This window comes from Narcine bancroftii, chromosome 2 (genome assembly GCF_036971445.1).
Source record: "Narcine bancroftii isolate sNarBan1 chromosome 2, sNarBan1.hap1, whole genome shotgun sequence".
NCBI lineage: Eukaryota > Metazoa > Chordata > Chondrichthyes > Torpediniformes > Narcinidae > Narcine > Narcine bancroftii.
Genome location: NC_091470.1, coordinates 173,586,228 through 173,605,695, shown reverse-complemented (window position 1 = coordinate 173,605,695; position 19,468 = coordinate 173,586,228). Strand labels below are relative to the sequence as shown.

Here is a 19,468-nt window from a genome sequence, read left to right as displayed (position 1 = left end):
AGAAATAACATCACAATATTCATACAAATATGGGAACCATACATGAAACACAATAGAGAAATCCTACCACGGACCTCCACCACCTAAAATGACAGAAGGAGAAGACAACGAAATGAACTGAGTATATAAAAGTAAAAGATAAAAATTTCTTGTTTATTTTTATTAAGTGACGACATTGTTTAACGGGTTTAATGTATCTTATAGATTGAACTTTGAATAAATGGGAAGGGGGAGAGGGAGGGAGGGAAGGGAGGGGGAAAAGGGGAGAAAATGACACTATATATTCAAGAGAAAAATGTCTTTGTATTTTGGTCAGTATGGTTTTTAGTGTGAAAAAAAATTTTTTTTAAGTAGGTTTTCAGTTGGTGGTATGCAAACATTGTACTGTGAGTTATACCATATTTGTATTTCATTTGTTCAAAAGATAATTATTTATTTCCCAGAAAAACAATTTTCTATTCTTTTGATCCCTTTTCTCTCCCATTCTCTAAAGGAAAGGTTATCTATTGTGAAAGGGATTAGTTGATTTTGCGTCAATATTAATTTTGGTGGTTGGTAATTTGTTTTTTTTTCCTTTCTATGTGAATCTTCTTCCAAATGTTGAGCAAATGGTGCAGTACTTGTGAATTCCCATGTTGCACCAGCTTTTCATCCCACTTATATAGTATATGTTCAGGTACCTTCTCCCCTATTTTGTCTAGCTCTAATCTGGTCCAATCTGGTTTTTCCCTTGTTTGATAAAAATCTGATAGGTATCTTAATTGTGCTGCTCTATAATAATTCTTAAAGTTTGGTAGCTGTAAGCCCCCTTATTTGTACCGAGTGCAGTGTTAATGGTTGGTTACTTAAAGAGTGTGGATGAACAGACGATTTGGCTGGGGAACACATCTAAATTTACATCTAAAATGTACTTTCCTCTCCAAAATGAAAGTTCAAAACCAGGTTTACAGAGATGAGAGTCGGATTTAGGAGTTGCAATAATGGAAAGATGTTGATCTGATTAGTGCTTGGATTGTATGGCATCAATTATAAATGTAAGATAAGATTAGTACGATATAATTTTCTACACCAATTATATCTCACACCACAGAAACTACATAAATCAAAATAGAAATAGAAATGTTTGTACATGCTACACGGTCGGGTGTGAAGGTGAGACCTTTCTGGCAGGATGTTACTGAAATACTAACCAGGATAACAGGGTGGACTTCATGGATGACCTAGAGCATTATCTTTTGGACAATTTTATTGAAATAAGTAACAAACTAACTAAATTCATTGTGGAAGACATGTTTAACAAACCAAAGAGGCCAATTGGGTCAAGTTTATCCGCTCTTCAACAGGTCTCAGCTGAACCTCCTTCATCACACAATTTCATGTCTTATTCTTTTGTCCCTTGTCTCCAATATTCAATAATCTATCTGTCTATGATATGGATGAAGTCAATGACTGAGACTCCACTTCTTTCTGAGAATGAGAATCCCATTGTGGTCTCAGTGAAGACATTTCTCACTCAGTCTGAAATGGATTACCCCTCACATTTGAGACTATCATCCCTTGGTCAAACTTCTCAACCGGGAAAATATCCTCCAGCTATCCACCCTGTTGCGTCATCTACCCTGTAATGCAAAGGGTGAAAGAAGGCAGCAGTACTGCAGCTACGGTAATGGCAGCACTATCACTGTGCTTGGAACAGGGAGCGGAGACCCATCATGCAGTGCTCCCACACTGGGTCCTACTGCCCTGTTGCTAACATGATAGCACTGTACAGGTCTGAACTGCTTGTAGAAGGGGGCCGGTGGAGCTTTTTAAAAAAAAACAGTGAACCGATAGGAGTCCATGGTTTTTTTTTAACTTTATTTATTCGTTCAAAAAACAAATAATATATGACATATACAACAATTAACCATAAACATGAACGTTATTTTTTATATATAGAAAAAAAAGAAAAGAGCCCCCCATTCAGCCAACTCTCCTATGAGAGCCATAAAGAAATAAAAAAGAAAAAATATTAAAGAAAAATTAAATATACATATTAAGATCTAATCAATGTAAATTGAAATGTAAATATTCTGAATATAACAACCACTTATTAATAAAAAAATTATAATTATCACGTGAAACATACATAATTTTTTCCATTATTAAACAATTATGCCATCTATTAATATCAATCATATTTGTATCTGTCCATGAACTAGCAATACATTTTTTTGCTACAGATAAAGCTAAATATACGAAAGCAAGCTGAAACTTATCCAATCCCAAGCCTTTTAGAGGTTGCAAACTACCCAATAAAAATACTGTCGGATCTAAAAGTATTTTTAATCTTATACAGGTATTCTAAAAATGATTGAATTTTCTTCCAAAAAGATTATATATGTATACATGACCAAACAGCATGAAAAAAAGTTCCAACCGTATCACCGCATCTAAAACAAATCTGATTCATGAAAACCATACATTTTTAATTTTTCAGGTGTTAAGTATAACTGATGTAAAAAATTATAGTTAATCATTATATAACGTGCATTTATCAATCTAGTTACACTATCATAACAGATATCTAACTAATCATCTTCGGAAAAAATAAAACCAGTATCCACTTCCCATTTACTTTTAGATCTATCGCAACCCTTATTATCCATACCATCCTGTAATATTTGATACATAAATGAAATATACCCCTTCTCTGGAACCTTCATAAGAAAAGTCTCAAATTTAGTCATTTCAGGTAAAACATACATTTTACCAAACATACATTTTACCAAAGATCGAATTTGATAATAGAGAAACAAAGAGTTCTTATCAATACCAAAACTTTCCCTCATCTGATTAAAAGATAAAAAATTACCCTCTTTAAAACAATCTCCCAAATTTTTCACACCTTTTAATCTCCAATGCAATAAACTTCGATTATGAATTGAAAAAGAAATAAGTTGATTATTATACAACGGAGTCATAGCCGACAATTTACCCCTAGAGCCTATCATTTTATTTTTCTTTATCCATAACTTCATTAAATGTTTTAGAATAGGCACATTATATTGTTGTAACAAATTTATATTCCATCTAAACAAAAATTGATGTATTTCAAATTCAGAAATATTTCCCATCTCAATTTTGGCCCAACTAGGAGGCCGTACCAAATCATTTTGAAAATGTGGTAAACATAATCCCCCAAACTCATATTTCCAAGTTAATTTATTCAAAGCTACTCTCAAAAATTTACCTCTCCATAAAAACTCCCTAACCATTTTATTCAAGTCTCAAAAAAAATATTATCAAGTAAATACAGAATAGATTGAAACAAATATTGTATATGCGGAAAAATATTAATCTTAATTGTATTTATCCTACCCATTAAATTAATAGGTAAATCTTTCCATTTAATCAAATCAGTTTTATTTTTTTCATTAATGGAACATAATTTCATTTATATAAAGATTGATAATTAAGATTCAAAATTATACCCAAATATTCAATTCAATCAGTCCATTTCAAATTAATAATATTCTTATAAACTGAATAATCTCCTTCACTTACCAGTAATATTTCACTTTTTTCCCAATTAACTTTATATCCAGAAAGACATCCATATTGTATTAAACACTCCTTCAAGTGCAAAAGTGACTGAGCTGGGTTTATTAAATACACCAATACATCATCACCAAATAAATTAATTTTATACTCCTTGTCTAAAACTTTCATACCTTGTATCTGTGTATTTTGTCTTATCAACTGTGCTAAAGGTTCAATCACTAACGCAAACAAAGCTGGTGATAAAGGACAACCTTGACGAATTGATTGAGTTAACTTAAAAGATTCCGAAATCAAACCATTCGTCAATACTCTAGCTACCGGTTTACTATTTTGAGCCCTAATCCAACCAATAAAGAAAGGACCAAACTTAAATTTCTCCAAAACTTTAAACAAAAAATTCCATTCAACTCTATCAAATGCTTTTTCTGCATCTAGATATCACCATCGGGTGATTGTCGAAATCTATTAATCAAACTAATCATGCGCAAAATATTATCTGAAGCATATCTAATCTTTATAAAACCTGTTTTATCCATATGAATCAACTTTGGTAAAAATTTAGCCAATCTATTCGCTAATATTTTAGCTATTATTTTATAATCTACATTTAACAACGAAATTGGTCTATATGAAGATACTTTCAAAGGATCTCTATCTTTTTTTGGGATTACTGTAATTAAAGCACTAGAACAAGACTCAGGTAATTCATAATGTTCTCCAACTTGATGTAATACATCCCCAAACACTGTAAATAAATCATCATAAAATTTTTTATAAAATTCAACCAAAAATCCATCACCAGGCGATTTACCATTCAGCATTTCCAGCATAGCCATTTTAATTTCCAAATCAGTAAATGGTTCTTCTAACTCCTGTATATCTGCATCCTCTAATATCGGTAAGTACAACTGTGATTAAAAAAATCAATTAATCCAGTTTCTTGTTTTCCTTCAGATGTATATAACTTTTTATAAAATGAACAAAATTCATCATTAACCTCACGAGGTTTATAAATAATATAAACCTCATTCATAATACTGTTGTTTAGTCCTATTAATCACACATTCAAATTGATAAGATTGCAAACTATTATAATCCAATTTCAACCTAGATAATTCTATTTTCTGATCTGCTGTAGCATCTTTCTGGAATTCCTTTTCTAACTCATCAATCTATTTCTCTAATTCAAGACTCTGATTTAATCAATTCTTTTTTATTTTAGAAGTATAACTAATTATTTGTCCTCTCAAATAGGCTTTCATAGCATCCCATAATACAAAGTTACTTTGAACAGAATTAGAATATTCTTTCAAAAAAATTAATTTGTTTTTTCAAAAAATCAAAAAAATTCCATATTTTTTAACAACATTGTATTAAACCTCCAACATAGACCACTTGAATTTTGTCAGGTTGCATATGTAAAATATAACAGAGAATTATCTGAAATCACCCTACTTTTATATTCCGCTTGTTGTATTTTCCCTTGTAAGTGTGCCGATAATAAAAAGAAGTCAATCCTTGAAAACAATTCATGTCTAGATGAATAAAAGGAGAAATCTTTCTCTGTCAGATTAAGACGTCTCCAAATATCTACTAAATTAAGATCTTTCATCAACGCTTGAACCTCAACTGCCATCTTGGATTTCTTAACTTTCTTCGGAGATTTCTCTAATAAAGGTTCCACAACACAATTAAAATCACCACCAACTAAAATATTATCATTAGCCTGACCCAAACATAAAAATGCATCTGAAATAAATATTTCATCATCTACATTTGGGGCATAAATATTAAGTCCAAAATTCACTAAAAATCTTACAAGTCAATTTAAGAATACATCCTGACTTTTCCTCCATTGATTGTAATTCAAAAGATATATTTTTATGTATTAAAATTGCTGCACCTTTAGCCCTAGAATTAAATGAAGAAGAATATACATGCTCAACCCAATCCCTCTTTAATTTCATACTTTCCTTCACATTCAAATGTGTTTCTTGTAAAAAAGCAATATCAATTTTAATTTTCTTAATATACGTCAAGACTCACTTACGCTTAATCGTACTGTTTAATCCTCGAACATTAAAAGTAGCAAACCTCAACTTTGACATACTTACTATTATTACTAAATACCAATAATATCTTTATATGAAAACTCAAATCAACGTATATAGGCCCTCCAATAGAAAAAAATCACAAATTAAAAATTAAGTAAAATGAAAATAAAGAAAAAAAAGAAAATCCCCCCCCCCAAAAAAAAACTACCAAAAGGTAGTAATCCCCTAAGCAAAAATTAGGTGTGGGTCACCCACCCTTGGCTGATGACTGGTAAAGAACTTAGAGAAAATCTCTCCCTCCCCAGCCAAACAATGAATAACATCAAAATATCATAACAAAAAAAATAGAGTAAGAAAAAGAAAATTCTTCTTTTCATCCAAGAGATTCCAATCTTGAAGATCCCATTTCAGAAGAAGTTGGACTCTTTCCATTCCCGTTTTTCCCATTTCTGCCTTTTCTTCTGTTTCCAGAACAACCAGATTTTTCTTTAGGAGACAATGGTGGACTACGTCTTTGTCCTCTTATATCTGGCAATGAATTAGCAAAAATCATTGCTTCATGATCATTCTCAAAAAAACGAAATTGGTAGTCTCCATAAAACACCATCAACACTGCAGGGTAGCGAAAAGTAGACTTATAACCTTTACGCCACAAAACTTTTTTAACTGGATTAAATCGACGTCGACATTGAATGACCTCTTGACTCAAATCAGGATAAAGAAAAAACTCTGCTATTCTGAATCAATAACAGAGTTTGTCATTGTCTCGCATTTTGCACTGCTAGTTGAAGTATTACTTCTCTGTCCAAATAATTCACGCATCAAATTATTACCTGTCTCGGTGGTTGACGAGCTGAGGGTGTTCTTCTTAGAGGTCTATGGGCTCTTTCCAGTAACAATCCTCCAGAAAAAATTTCTTGCCCTAATACTTGCGGGATCTAGTCTTTAAAGAAATGAAGAGGATCTTGTCCTTCTATACCTTCTGGCAAACCAACAATTTTCACATTATTCCTTCTGCTTTGATTCTCCAAGTAGTCTATTTTCCTCTCTTGCTCCTTCTCACGTTCTCCCAGTTCTATGACTGATTTTTCAACCTTTAACACTTGTTGTTTACAGTCTGAAAAAGCAGTCTGAAATTTTTTAAATTCTTCATAAGATGCATTCACACGTGCTTTAACTGTGTTGAATTCTGAACTTATACTAGCATTCATTTGAACCATCTCGTTCATTAGAGGCTGAATAACTGCACTTAGTTGCATACACTGTAGATCAGAAAAGCTCAGCCCTGCTCTCTCTGACGTAGTGGCAGAACAAGGCAACTGCAGCCCCTGCTGCAACTCAACAGAAGGCATTTTAAAAGTTTTACTGCGGGTCTGGACTCCCAGTGACGGCACTCCGACTTCCTCAGGGAGTCTCCCCCCACATCTCGTAGTTTTTTCATGAAATCACGAAGGTAAGCGATTTCTTCAGGTTGAAATACTTCCTGATGCATTTCCACAGGCGATCTTTGAGGTTTAGACACTGAAGAGATTAAGCCTGAGGCTGTATCAAGTTGTTTAGGCCCCAAATCTTCAGCACTTCAAAAATATAACTTCTTCTGCACTTGAGGTTTAATCTTTTTACCATTAGTGACCATAATAGTTCCCTGATACTTTAAACTAAAATTTTAAAAGTTTAAACTTGAAAACAAAGGGTTAATAAACGGGTACTTATAAGTCTGGCCAGAGAGGTTGAGATTACACGTCTAGACTCTATGCCATCTTGCCACGCCCCCCCCCCCCATAGGAGCCCATGTTGAGATGCTTGGCAACGTAGATCAAATGTGGCAGGCTCCAGTGGAGCAGAAGATTGTCGCAGGGTACAAGAGAGAGAGAACACCACCATACAAAGGAGAACCATTGAACATTACTGCACAGAAACAGGCTCTTCTTTGCTGAACTATTTTTCTGCCAAGTCCCACTGACCTGTACCCAGTCCATAGCCCTCCATACTTCTTCCATTCCATCCAAATTTTTTCTTAAATGTTAAAATTGAGTCCACATTCACTTCAGCAGGCATCTCGTTCCACTCTCCCACCACTCTCTGTGTGAAGACATTCCCCCTAATGTTCTCTCTAAACTTTTCCGCTTTCACCCTTAATCCATGTCCTCTGCTTTGTATCTCAGTGGAAAAAGCCAACCTATATTTATTCTATCCCCTTCATAATTTTAAATACCTCTTTCAAATCTCCCCTCATTCTTCTACACTCCAGGAAATAACTTGTTTACCCTTTCCCGTAACTCAGTTCCTGAAGTCCAGGCAAAATCTTCCCTGCACCTTTTCAATCTTATTGATATCTTTCTTGTAGTTAGGTGACCAAAACTGCACACAATACTCCAAATTTGGCCTCAACAAATTATACAACATTATGTCTTATACAACTTTGCCATAACATTCCAACTCCTGTACTCAATACTTTTTGAAGGTCAATATCCCAAAAGTCTTTTTACAGTCCTATCCATTATGATATTGTGTACCTGTATTCCCAGATGCCTTTATTCTATCACACTCCTCAGCGCTCAACCATTTACCGTGTATGTCCTTTCTTGCTTTATCCTTCCAAAATACAACAGGTCACACCTGTCTGCATTAAATTCCATCTGCCATTTTTCAGCCCATTTTTCCAACTGGTCCAGGTCCTTCTGAAAGCTTTGAAAACCTCCACTATTCACAATCTTTGTGTTATCTGCAAACTTGCTGATCCAATTTACAACACCTAGATCATTGATATAGATGACAAACAACAATGGTCCCAGCACTGATCCCTGAGGCACACTATTAGTGACAGGCCTCCAGTCTGAGAAGTTATGAATCCAGTTTATTACTTTGCCATGAAACCTAGCATCTGAACCTTTCTGACTAACCTCCCATGTAGGACCTTGTCAAAGGCCTTACTAAAGTCCATAAGACAATATCCACAGCCTTTCCTTCGTCAACTTTCTTGGTAACCTCCTCAAAAAACTCTTATCAGTTAGGTTAAACACAATCTATCACACATAAGGCTATGCTGTCTATCCTTAATCAGTCCCTGGCTATCCAAGTACTTGTATGTACGATCATTTAGAGCACCTTCTCACTTGGATGATAGCCCTACAGAGTTGGAATCACAGCAGCAGACTGATCAGCGAAGGGCTTGACTTCTGAAGGACTCACACCAGGCTGTGGGCTGCTTGCAAACTGCTGGAGACTGGCTTGTGGAAACTGGATATTGCGACCAGAATTTGTGAGGGTGTTCATGAGAAGCTGGACTCCTGACAGGGCCTCATGTATTAAGATTCAGATTATTTACATGGCATCACATACAACACTCAGATTCTTTTTTTTCTTGAGGCAAAATGATCACTTATTAGTAAGGCAAAAAACAAACTACACAACGAGTAAAGAAATGTAAACAAACTGACTGTGCAATACAGAGAAAAAAAATCAATAAAGTGCAAAAGTGAGTCCTTAACTATCTCTTTTGAGTTTTTTGTTGAGCAGTCTGAGGGTAGCAGCAGAGCGTGTGCTGGGTGATGTGGATCCTTGAGGATTGCTGCTGCTTTTCAATGGCAGTGTTCCCAGTAGATGTTCTCGATGGTGGGGAAGGTTTTGCCTGTGATGTCCTGTCCTGTGTTCATAACCTTTTTCAGGGCTTTATGCTCAGGGGCATTGGTGTCCCAAAACCATATCACAGCTGATCAGCACACTTTCCACCACAGCTTCAATTTGGATCGAAGGGGACATGATGGAGTAGTGGCCGGTAGGAGAATACCAACCCTCTCCAGAAAAGAAGGAAAAAAGTAAAGAAAATGCAAAGCCCCAACAACGACGGGAGGGGGGACCAGCTGTGGAATGGAATTCCACAGCATGAACAGCTGAGAAAGACCTGACAGCAGGGCACCCAGCGGGAAGATACAGAAAATAATTGGAACGGGAGGGATGAGAATGAAAAAAGGAAATTAGAGATACAACAGATAACCAGCCCAGAAGATGAGGACCAACATCAAGACACCATAAAAAAAACCCGACAAACAGCCCAACAAGAAAGCCAGAAGAGACACAGATACAAGGAAGAAAAGAAGAAGACACAAACCCTAGAGCAGACACAGAAAAAGGAGAACATCATGCTCTGCACAGAGAAATAGAAGATAAAGGGAATGGACTGTACATAGATAAAAAAAAATTCAAGAATATATGGAAGCAGTAAAAGAATGGCAGATACGAGAATTTAATGAAATAAAAAGAAGAATAAAAGGTACAGAAGAAAAAGTGAGTAGATTAGAGCTGGTCATGACAGAAATAGGGAAAAGAGTAGACAAGGTGGAAGAACGAGAAATGGAAGTGGACGACTTAAAAAGAAAATTGGAAGAAACTGATTAAAAAAAGTTAAAGAAACACAGGAGCTGTTAGCTCAGAAGATGGATATAATGGAAAATTATAATAGGAGAAACAATATAAAGATAGTGGGCCTTAAGGAAGATGAAGAAGGCAAAAATATGAAAGAATTTATAAAAGAATGGATTCCCAGGGTCCTAGGAATGCCAGAAATACAGGAAGAAATGGAAATAGAAAGGGCACACAGAACATTAGCCCCAAAACCACAGCAAAAACAAAAACCAAGATCCATTCTAGTAAAATTCCTGAGATATATGACAAGAGAAAATATATTGGAGAAGACAATGAAAAAAATGAGAGAAGACAAAAAGCCACTGGAATACAAAGGTCAAACTTTTTTGTTCTACCCAGACATAAGTTTTGAGCTCCTGAAAAAGAGGAAGGAGTTTAACGCAGCAAAATCGACCCTGTGGAAGAAAGGCTAGAAATTTATGTTAAGATATCCAGCGGTATTTAAAATAGTTATCCTGGGGCAGCAAAGCACACTGTTCTCGGATCCGGAGAAAGCACGAGAATTTGCAGAATGCCTGCAAAACAGAAAGAGAGATGAAGAAATGTAACAAGAACAAGAATGACGACAAACTTCATATAAAGAAGAAAAATAACGTATAAGTAAGAACTAAGAAGGGGAAGAAAAGTGAAGAAAGGAAGTAAGGGGGGAATTAAGAGGGTGAGCTTTGTTATATGTGAAGATAAAAGTCTTTTCTGGAGGGGGTTAGGTGGGAGAGAATAACAGTCACTGCAAAATCAGTTGACGCTTGCGAGCGAGTTCGCAATCCAAATGGAGAGGGGAGTTGTGGTTGCCCGGCAAGGGACAGGGGGCAACTCAGAGAGGGGGGGACATTTGGGGTTAAGGGAATTTTAGATGTGGGAATAGTGGAAATACTTTATGTTTTAGAAGTGTTGTCTTACAGTGTGTTCAAAAAAAAAACAGAAATGGATATGGGGGAAAGGTGGTGGTGAGGAAGTGGAAATGAGAGGTAAACAAAGTATGAAATGGCCATGTTGATCTATATGACTATAAATATTAACGGAATACATAAAATCAAAAGGAAGAGGATGTTAAATTTACTGAAGAAAGAAGAAATTGATATAGCATTCATGCAGGAAACACATCTAACTGAAGTGGAAAACAAGAAATTAAGCAGAGACTGGGTAGGGCACGTAATGGCAGCATCATATAATTCAAAAGCCAGAGGAGTAGCTATATTAATCAATAAAAATGTACCAATCAAAATAGAAGAGGAAATAATAGATCCAGCAGGGAGGTACATAATGATAAAGTGTCAGATATATTCAGAATTTTGGAATTTGCTCAATGTAGAGGATCAAAAATTTATGCAAGATATCTTTTTGAAGATTGCAGATACGCAGGGGAATATACTGATAGGAGGGGACTTTAACCTTAATTTGGACTCAAAGATGGACAAAACTGGACAAAAGATTAGCAGAAAGAACAAAGTAACCAAATTTATGGTTAAATCGATGCAGGAAATGCAACTTTTGGATATATGGAGGAGAGAACACCCAAAGGAGAAGGAATACTCATATTATTCGGGTAGTCGCAAAACATACTCAAGGATAGACCTGTTCCTGTTGTCAGCCCACATCCAAGGGAGAGTTAGAAAAATGGAATATAAAGCTAGATTATTATCGGATCACTCACCACTGTTATTAGAAATAGAGCTGGAGGACATCCCACTGAGAACGTATTGATGGAGATTAAACTCCATGCTACTTAAAAGACAGGATTTTAGAGAATTAATTGAGTGACAAATTAAAATGTACTTTGAAATAAATACAGAATCAGTCAAAGATAAATTTTTACTATGGGATGCAATGAAAGCATTCATCAGAGGGCAGATAATAAGTTATGTAACTAAGATGAAGAAGGACTACAATCGGGAAATAGAACAGGTGGAGAGGGAAATAGCAAGTACAGAAAAAGAATTAGCAACAAGGGAAGATACAACAAAAAGAAGAGAATTGGCAGACAAAAAAATAAAATATGAAACACAACAAACATACAAAGTGGAGAAAACATAATGAAGACAAAACAGAAGTATTATGAGATAGGAGAAAAAATGCACAAAATACTAGCTTGGCAGCTTAAGACAGAACAAACTAAAAGAACGGTATTGGCATCAAGGAAAAAGGACAAACAAATTACATATAACCCAACGGAGATCAATGAAAACTTCAAGGAATTCTACGAGCAATTATACTGAACTGAGAACGAAGGGAAAGAAGACAAAATAGACGAGTTTCTAGGTAAAATTGAATTACCAAAATTGCAAGGAGCAAAACAAATTAATAAAATCATTTGAAATAGAGGAAATACAAGATATATTAAAAAAAAACTACCAAACAATAAAACCCTGGGAGGGGACGGACTCCCAATAGAATTCTATAAAACATTTAAAGACTTATTAATTCCTCCTCTCCTGGAAGTAATGAACCAGACTGAAGACACACAAAACATGTCAGATTCATGCAAAACAGCAATAATTACAGTAATACCAAAGACGGGGAAAGATCCACTAACACCAGCATCGTGTAGACCAATATCTCTACTCAACACAGATTATAAGATAATAGCTAAACTATTAGCAAACAGATTGGCCGACTATGTACCAAAAATAGTAAAACTAGATCAAACTGGATTTATTAAGAAAAGACGAACAACGGACAATATCTGTAAGTTCATTAATTTAATCCATGCAGTACAAGGAAACAAGACACCAACAGTGGCGATTGCCTTAGACGCAGAGAAAGCCTTTGACAGAGTAGAATGGAATTGTTTATTCAAAGTACTACAGAGGTTCAAACTACCAGAGAAATATATTAATTGGATTAAAGCATTATATAAGGGACCACTGGCGAAAGTGACAGTAAATGGATATATATCAAACCAATTTAAATTAAGCAGGTCAATTAGGCAGGGAAGTCCACTGTCTCCCTCACTGTTCGCATTAGCTATAGAACCATTGGCAGAACTGATAAGAACAGAAAATAAAAATAAGAGGGATAAAAATAAAAGAGAAGGAATATAAAATCAGTCTATTTGCAGATGACGTCATAGTATACTTAAAAGAACCAGAAGTATGAATAAAAGAATTACATAAGAAATTGAAGGAATATGTAGAAATATCAGGCTACAAGATCAACGCAAATAAAAGTGAAGCGATGCCAATGAATAATGCAGATTACACAAACGTTAAGAATCACCATTTAGATGGCAAACATAAGCAATCCGATACTTAGGTATTCAACTAGATAATAATCTATACAAATTAAATTATCAGCCATCAATGAAGAAATTACAAGACGACTTAGAACATTGGAAAGATTTACCACTAACACTGATAGGAAGGGTAAATTGCATTAAAATTAATATCTTCCCAAGGATACAATACCTATTCCAATCGTTACCAATTCACCTAACAGAGAAATTCTTCAAGGAGCTAAAGAAAATAATATGGAAAGGGGGGAAACCGAGGTTAAGATAAAATAGGGGAGAAGGTACCTGAACATATACTATATAAGTGGGATGAAAAGCTGATGCAACATGGGAATTCACCAGTACTGCACCATCTGCTCAACAATTGGAAGAAGATTCACATAGAAAGGAAAAAAACAAATTACCAACTACCAAAATTATTATTGAAGCAAAATCAACTATTTCCTTTCACAATAGATAACCTTTCCTTTAGAGAATGGGATAGAAAAGGGATCAAAAGAATAGAAAATTGTTTTTCGGGAAATAAATTATTCTCTTTAAAACCAATTAAGTACAAATATGGTATAACTCATGGTACAATGTTTGCATACCACCAAATGAAAACCTACTTGAAGGACAAATTGGGAAGCAGGCTGAGGTTACCAGAAGGAAGCAGCTTTGAATATGTGATTACAGACACAATGATAATTAAAAGATTTATAACAAGCATGCACATCAAACTCCAAGAGAAAGAGAATGAGGAAACAAGCTGTAAACCCAAACAAAAATGGCAACAAGATCTAAACATAAAGATAATGAATGAAACATGGGAAAAGCTATGTTGTGGAACTATGAGAAATACAATAAACACAAGATTAGGCATGATACAATATAATTGTTACACAGGCTATATATCACGCTCCAAAAGTTAAATAAATGGGACCCATCAGTATCAGATAGATGTTTTCGCTGTAAGGAGGAAACAGGAACAACAGTACATGCAATTTGGGCTTGTGAGAAAGTGGAAAAGTTTTGGGAAGATCTAAATCAGGTATTAAATAAAATCACAAAAAGCAACATACCAAAAAATCCAGAGATATTTCTTCTAAGTAATATAAGAAGTCAAGAACTTGGACTCGACTTGGATGGAGCACAAAAAAGATTTATTATGATAGCCTTAGCTGTAGCAAAAAAATGTATTTTGTCAACCTGGAAATCAGAAGAGAGCCTGAGAATGCAGCAATGGTACATAGAAATGAATAAATGTATTCCATTGGAAAAAAATACATATAATTTAAGAAATAACATCACAGTATTCGAACAAATTTGGGAACCGTACATGGAACACAACAGAGAAATCCTACCATGGACCTCCACCACCTAAAATGACAGAAGGAGAAGACGACGAAATGAACTGACCCAGTATGGAAAAGTAGATGACACAAATTTTTTGTTTATTTTCATTGTGTGATGACATTATTTAATGGGTTTAATGTATCATATATGTTGAATGTTGAGTGGAGGGGAGGGGGGGGTGAAGGAGGGAGGGAAGGGAGGGGGGGGAAAGGGGAGAAAATGACACTGTGTATATTCAAGAGGGAAATGTTTGTGTGTATTTTGGTCAGTATGTTTCATAGTGTGAAAAATAAAAATTTTTTTAAAAAAATTTGGATCGAGGGTCTGAGAGGATGACTCAGATGCCTGGAACATGTCCAGAGACAGGAGGCCTTGCAGCTATGGAGGTTAATGGAAGCGGAGGAGACGACAGCTTCAGAAGAGGTGACGGGATCCACAGACACTTGATGCTTCTGAAACGAATCTCTTTTGCTTTTCTTTATCTTCCTGGTAGGGGCTCTGGACTGATGGCATCTCTTTTTAAAAAAAAGTAGAATACAGCATGATAACAGACTATTTTGGCTCACGAGTCTGTGCTGCCCAATTTACACCCAATTAACCTACACCCCCAGTATGTTTTGAACAGTGGAAGGAAACCAGAAACCCCAGGGACAACCCATGCAGACACAGGGTGAACCAACACACTTCTTCCAGGTAGCATGGGACTCGAACCCCGATCCAGTCCTGATCGCTGGTGCTGTAAAGGTGTTGCACTATTCAATACGCCAACTGTGGGGCTCCACAACCTTAATGGGCAAACTAAACAGATTTTGCTTATTTTGCACATAACAATTACGGAACCTAGAAAGATCTCGAAGAATTTTGTACATTTAATATCACTTTTCATTTTTTTAAACTCTGAAGAATGGAGCCCAATCTTGGTCTCTCCCCTTACATAGACCAGTCATTGTAGGAAACAATCTAGTGAATCTTAATTTATTCCTCTAATTGAAACTATGTTCTTTATTAGGCAAGGAGACAAATCCTGATCTTACACCATTTTTCAAGTCAAAGGAGATGGTCATGGACTTCAGGACCAGGAACAACCATCTTCCATTAGTAGAGCATGGAGTGCACCATTCTTTGGAGTTCAGTTAACTAGTGACCTATTGTGGACACACACATCGCCTCACTTGTCAGGAAGGCATACCAGAGACTGCACTTCCTGAGACTGAAGGGGGCAAGGCTACTGGCCACCATTAGGTCAACCTTCTATTGGAGCTCTATTGAGAGCATCCTGGCCGGCTGCATCAGTGTGGTATGGTTGCTGCAGAGGAATGGATCAGAGGTCATAAAAGTGGCAGAGAGGATCACTGGAGTCTCCCTCCCACCCCTCCTCCTCCTCCCCCCCCCCCCCCCCCAATTGATGTGATCATTGTCTGAAGGAGTGCAAAATCATTGAGGACCCACAGCATATTTCAGCTGCTCCTATCAGGGAAGAGATCCAGGAGGATCAGAGCCAGCCCCATCAGGCTGAGGAACAGCTTCTTTGCATGGGCAGCGAGAATGGTGAACGACCAAAGGAACCACTCTCACTCACTGTCCAAAGCCCTCATAATCATGAAACAAGATTTATTATTTGTATAGCTGAATATTTGTCCTGCAAATGTATTGTTTGTCTGCATGTGTTTCGTCTGATTATATGTCTGCTTCTTTTTCCCCCACTGAGGACTGGGGCTGGACTTGCGCAATCTTGAGATTTAAAAATATTTTTTAACTTTCCACATCACACTCTGTCTGTGACCCACTCAGTGTAGAGCCCGTGCCCACTTCTCGCCACTCACACATTGCATTCTTGCCTGAAGCGACAAGTCGGAGAAGTTATGCCACTGATAATACAGCCAGCCATTCTGGAAACACGAAAGAGGTCAGTGGCAGCAGGTGTAGATGTCTACAGGCAATGCCTTCAACAGAAAGCATGATGCCCCCCCCCCCCCTCCTCCAACCCACCTCTCCCCACCCCACCCAACCCTCCAACCCACCTCTCCCCACCCTACCCAACCCTCCAACCCACCTCTCCCCACCCCACCCAACCCTCCAACCCACCTCTCCCCACCCCACCCAACCCTCCAACCCACCTCTCCCCACCCCACCCAACCCTCCAACCCACCTCTCCCCACCCCACCCACCCATCCAACCCATCCCCCCACCCCACCCCACCCTCTCTCTCCACACAAGCTGTCTGATCTGCTGAGTGTTTCCAGTGACGTTAAATTGAAATGTGGGTTGCACTGAGACACCTGGTTTGGTGTGCTATCCAGGCAAGTTAACCCAGGGTGAGGTAGAGCAGTAATAAAAGGCACGTTGAGGATCACCTTGTACCAAGAGGCTGACAACAACTGGAAACAAACGGTCCTTCAACCCGGGTTCCTCTCCACAGACGATGCCCGGCCTGCCTTGCGCAGTGTCCCGCCCCGCCCCGCCCCCCGAACCGAGCGGCTAGTTCAGAGCAGCAGCGCCGTCGGCGGCCGGCCTGCGTACTACGCGCCCACTTGCCGCGCTCGTTGACGTCACCCGCGCCCCGTGCTCCTTCGCGCCGCACGTCACGTTCTCGGTTGCTTGGCGGCGCAGAGCAGGCCGGGACTCGGGAGCCAAAGGCCTCGGGCTCGGGTAAGGCGGCGGGAAAGCCCGGCGGCCACGCACCCTCCTCCCCCTCCCCACCCCCCCGTCCGCCCGCCCGCCCGCCCGCCCGCCCCGTCTGCCCCGCGGTGCGCCGCCCCATGGCCCCCAAGCAGCAGCTGGAGAAGGCGGCCTGGCAGTGGGCGGAGGGCGTCAGGCCGGAGGAGGTGCAGCAGGAGCACATCGAGCTGGCGTACCGCGTCCGCCTGGGACCGTGCCGGAGGGACGCCCGCAGGTAACGGGCAGCAGGCCCCGGGCGGGGGCGGGGCGGGGGGGCGGGGGGGGGGATGGGATATTCCACCCAACGTGGCCCCAACTCACCCCAGTGCCCGCAACTTTCCGGGGGGCCAGACACACGAGGTGGATGATAACGTTCGGCTCTTCTGCCTTAAGCATCAAAAGGGCCCTGATACCCCCTGTATGTCTCCATTTAACACTGAAGGGCATTCTTTCCAGCAGATGGTAGGACAGTGATTGGCAGCGTTGGTGATGAACATAATTTTTCCTTTCCAGCAGAATTTATTGCCATAAACATGTCCCAGAATTGTTTTGCCACAGCATCACGGTGAGAAAAACATTGCTAGAAATAAGGGAGAGTGGGGTCTGTGGGGTCATTGCCCATTCGGGGTGGGGGGGGGGGGGAAGAGCTGTCCAATTCCTGCCTGCCTTGCAGCAGGCGAAAGGGAATTTCGTGTCATAGGACAGTGGTTTATCACTGTACGAATCAATTGAATCTTGCAGCTTTCCTTGTGCCGCTGAGTGCTCGTCTTCGGGCTGCCTGGAGGAGAGAGGGTGTTTTCTTAAGGCGCCATCTCTTGTAGATTTGCTCCAGCATAGACTAGTAGGGCCAAACTGACCTGTTCTGTGCTGTATATGGTTATATATGTCTTCGATGGGGTGAAGACTGGTGCCCATGATGGCGCTGGCTGAGTTCAAAACTCACTTTTTTTCCCTGACGTATGGAGTGGCACCTCCATACCAGACGGTGATGCAACCAGCAAGAATGTACACCTGTAGAACTTTGCAAAAGTCTTTGGTGACATTAAATCTTCTCAAACTCTTCACCAAGTTCTTGCCACAGGCGAATTTTCTTTGTGATTGCTTCGACTTGGCGGCCCCAGGACAGATCCTGGGAGATGTTAACACCCAGGAACTTAAAAGTTCTTAACCCTTTCTGCTGCTGACCCCTCAATCAGGACTGGTTCTCATTCTCCTGATTTTCCCTTATTGAAGTTCACAATCAGCTCTGGTTTTGCCAAGATTGAGTATAAGGTTGTTGTTAATGGTGGTGGCACCACTAAGCTGGCTGAGTCATCAGCATATTTGTAGATAGCATAGGAATTGTGCCTAGCCATGCAGTGATGGGTGTATAGTGAGTAGAGCAGTGAGGTAAGCATACATCTGTGAGGCGCGCCTGTGTTGATTGTCATGGATGAGAAGACATTGTGTCTGATTTGTACTGACTGTTGCCTTCTTTTGGGGGAAGTCAAAGATCCACTTGTAGGGGGTGGGGGGGGTGGTGTGGAGTTCAGAGGCCCAGATTTTAGAGCTTGTTGACCAGCACTGAAGGTATGATGGTGTTGAAAGCTGAGCTGTAGTCAGTGAAGAGTAAGTAGCCTGATGTACCTGTTGCTGTTGTCTAATTGATCCAGAGTTAAGTGGAGAGATAGTGATATTGTGTCTTTTGTGGGGCGATTGTGACGATCGGTAAATTGCAGTGGGTCCATATCTTTACTTACGTACAGGTTAATTCTGGCTATGACCAACCTCTGAAATAATTTCATCACAGTGGATGTGAGTGCTCCTGGGCAACGGTCATTGAGGCAGCTCACCCTGCTCTTTTTGGGCACCGGGATAATTGATGCCCTTTTGAAGAAGGTGGGAACCTTCAGTTGCAGCACTGGGAGATTAAAAATGTCCGTGAACACTCAGTCTTGTTGGTTGGCTCAGATTTTCAGTTCCCTGCCAGGTATGCCATCAGGACCTGACACCTTGCAAGGGTTTACCCTCTTGAATGATGTTCTGACATCTGCCTTGGAGACAGATATCACGGGTCATCAGCCTTTGCAGGGATTCTCATAGGTCCTGATGAGACTCCACTTTTCATCGCAAAGTGAGCATATTATAATCATAATTATATCAAGTACTCATTTGGTAGTGAAGCATCACTGGCATCTATGGTGTTCGCCCTTGTTTTGTAGGATGTAATGGACTGAAATCCTTG

General features: G+C 38.9%; 2 protein-coding genes across 5 annotated transcripts in view; one reads left to right on the top strand and one right to left on the bottom strand.

Moving 5' to 3' along the window:
• Positions 1–17,473, bottom strand: part of ldlrad2 (low density lipoprotein receptor class A domain containing 2) — a 55,509-nt gene extending 38,036 nt beyond the window's left edge. Inside the window, exons 1-3 of one of the 2 annotated variants that reach the window (XR_011351854.1) lie at positions 16,941–17,261; positions 16,410–16,475; positions 14,403–15,101 (exon numbers count right to left, since the gene is read on the bottom strand). Coding sequence is in view for 1 of the 2 variants with exons in the window: in XM_069919157.1 (XP_069775258.1) it covers positions 16,410–16,413 (4 nt within the window). In the remaining variant the exon portion in view is untranslated. Of the gene's footprint in view, positions 1–14,402; positions 15,102–16,409; positions 16,476–16,940 lie in introns of those variants that run through there. The other variant, XM_069919157.1, reaches the window with a different exon arrangement.
• The window catches only part of usp48 (ubiquitin specific peptidase 48), a 181,059-nt gene continuing 178,849 nt past the window's right edge, over positions 17,259–19,468 (top strand). For all 3 annotated transcript variants that reach the window (XM_069919155.1, XM_069919151.1, XM_069919150.1), the window contains exon 1: positions 17,259–17,479. In XM_069919155.1, the coding sequence (XP_069775256.1) occupies positions 17,346–17,479 (134 nt within the window). In that variant the 5' untranslated portion in view covers positions 17,259–17,345. The remainder of the gene's footprint in view (positions 17,480–19,468) is intronic.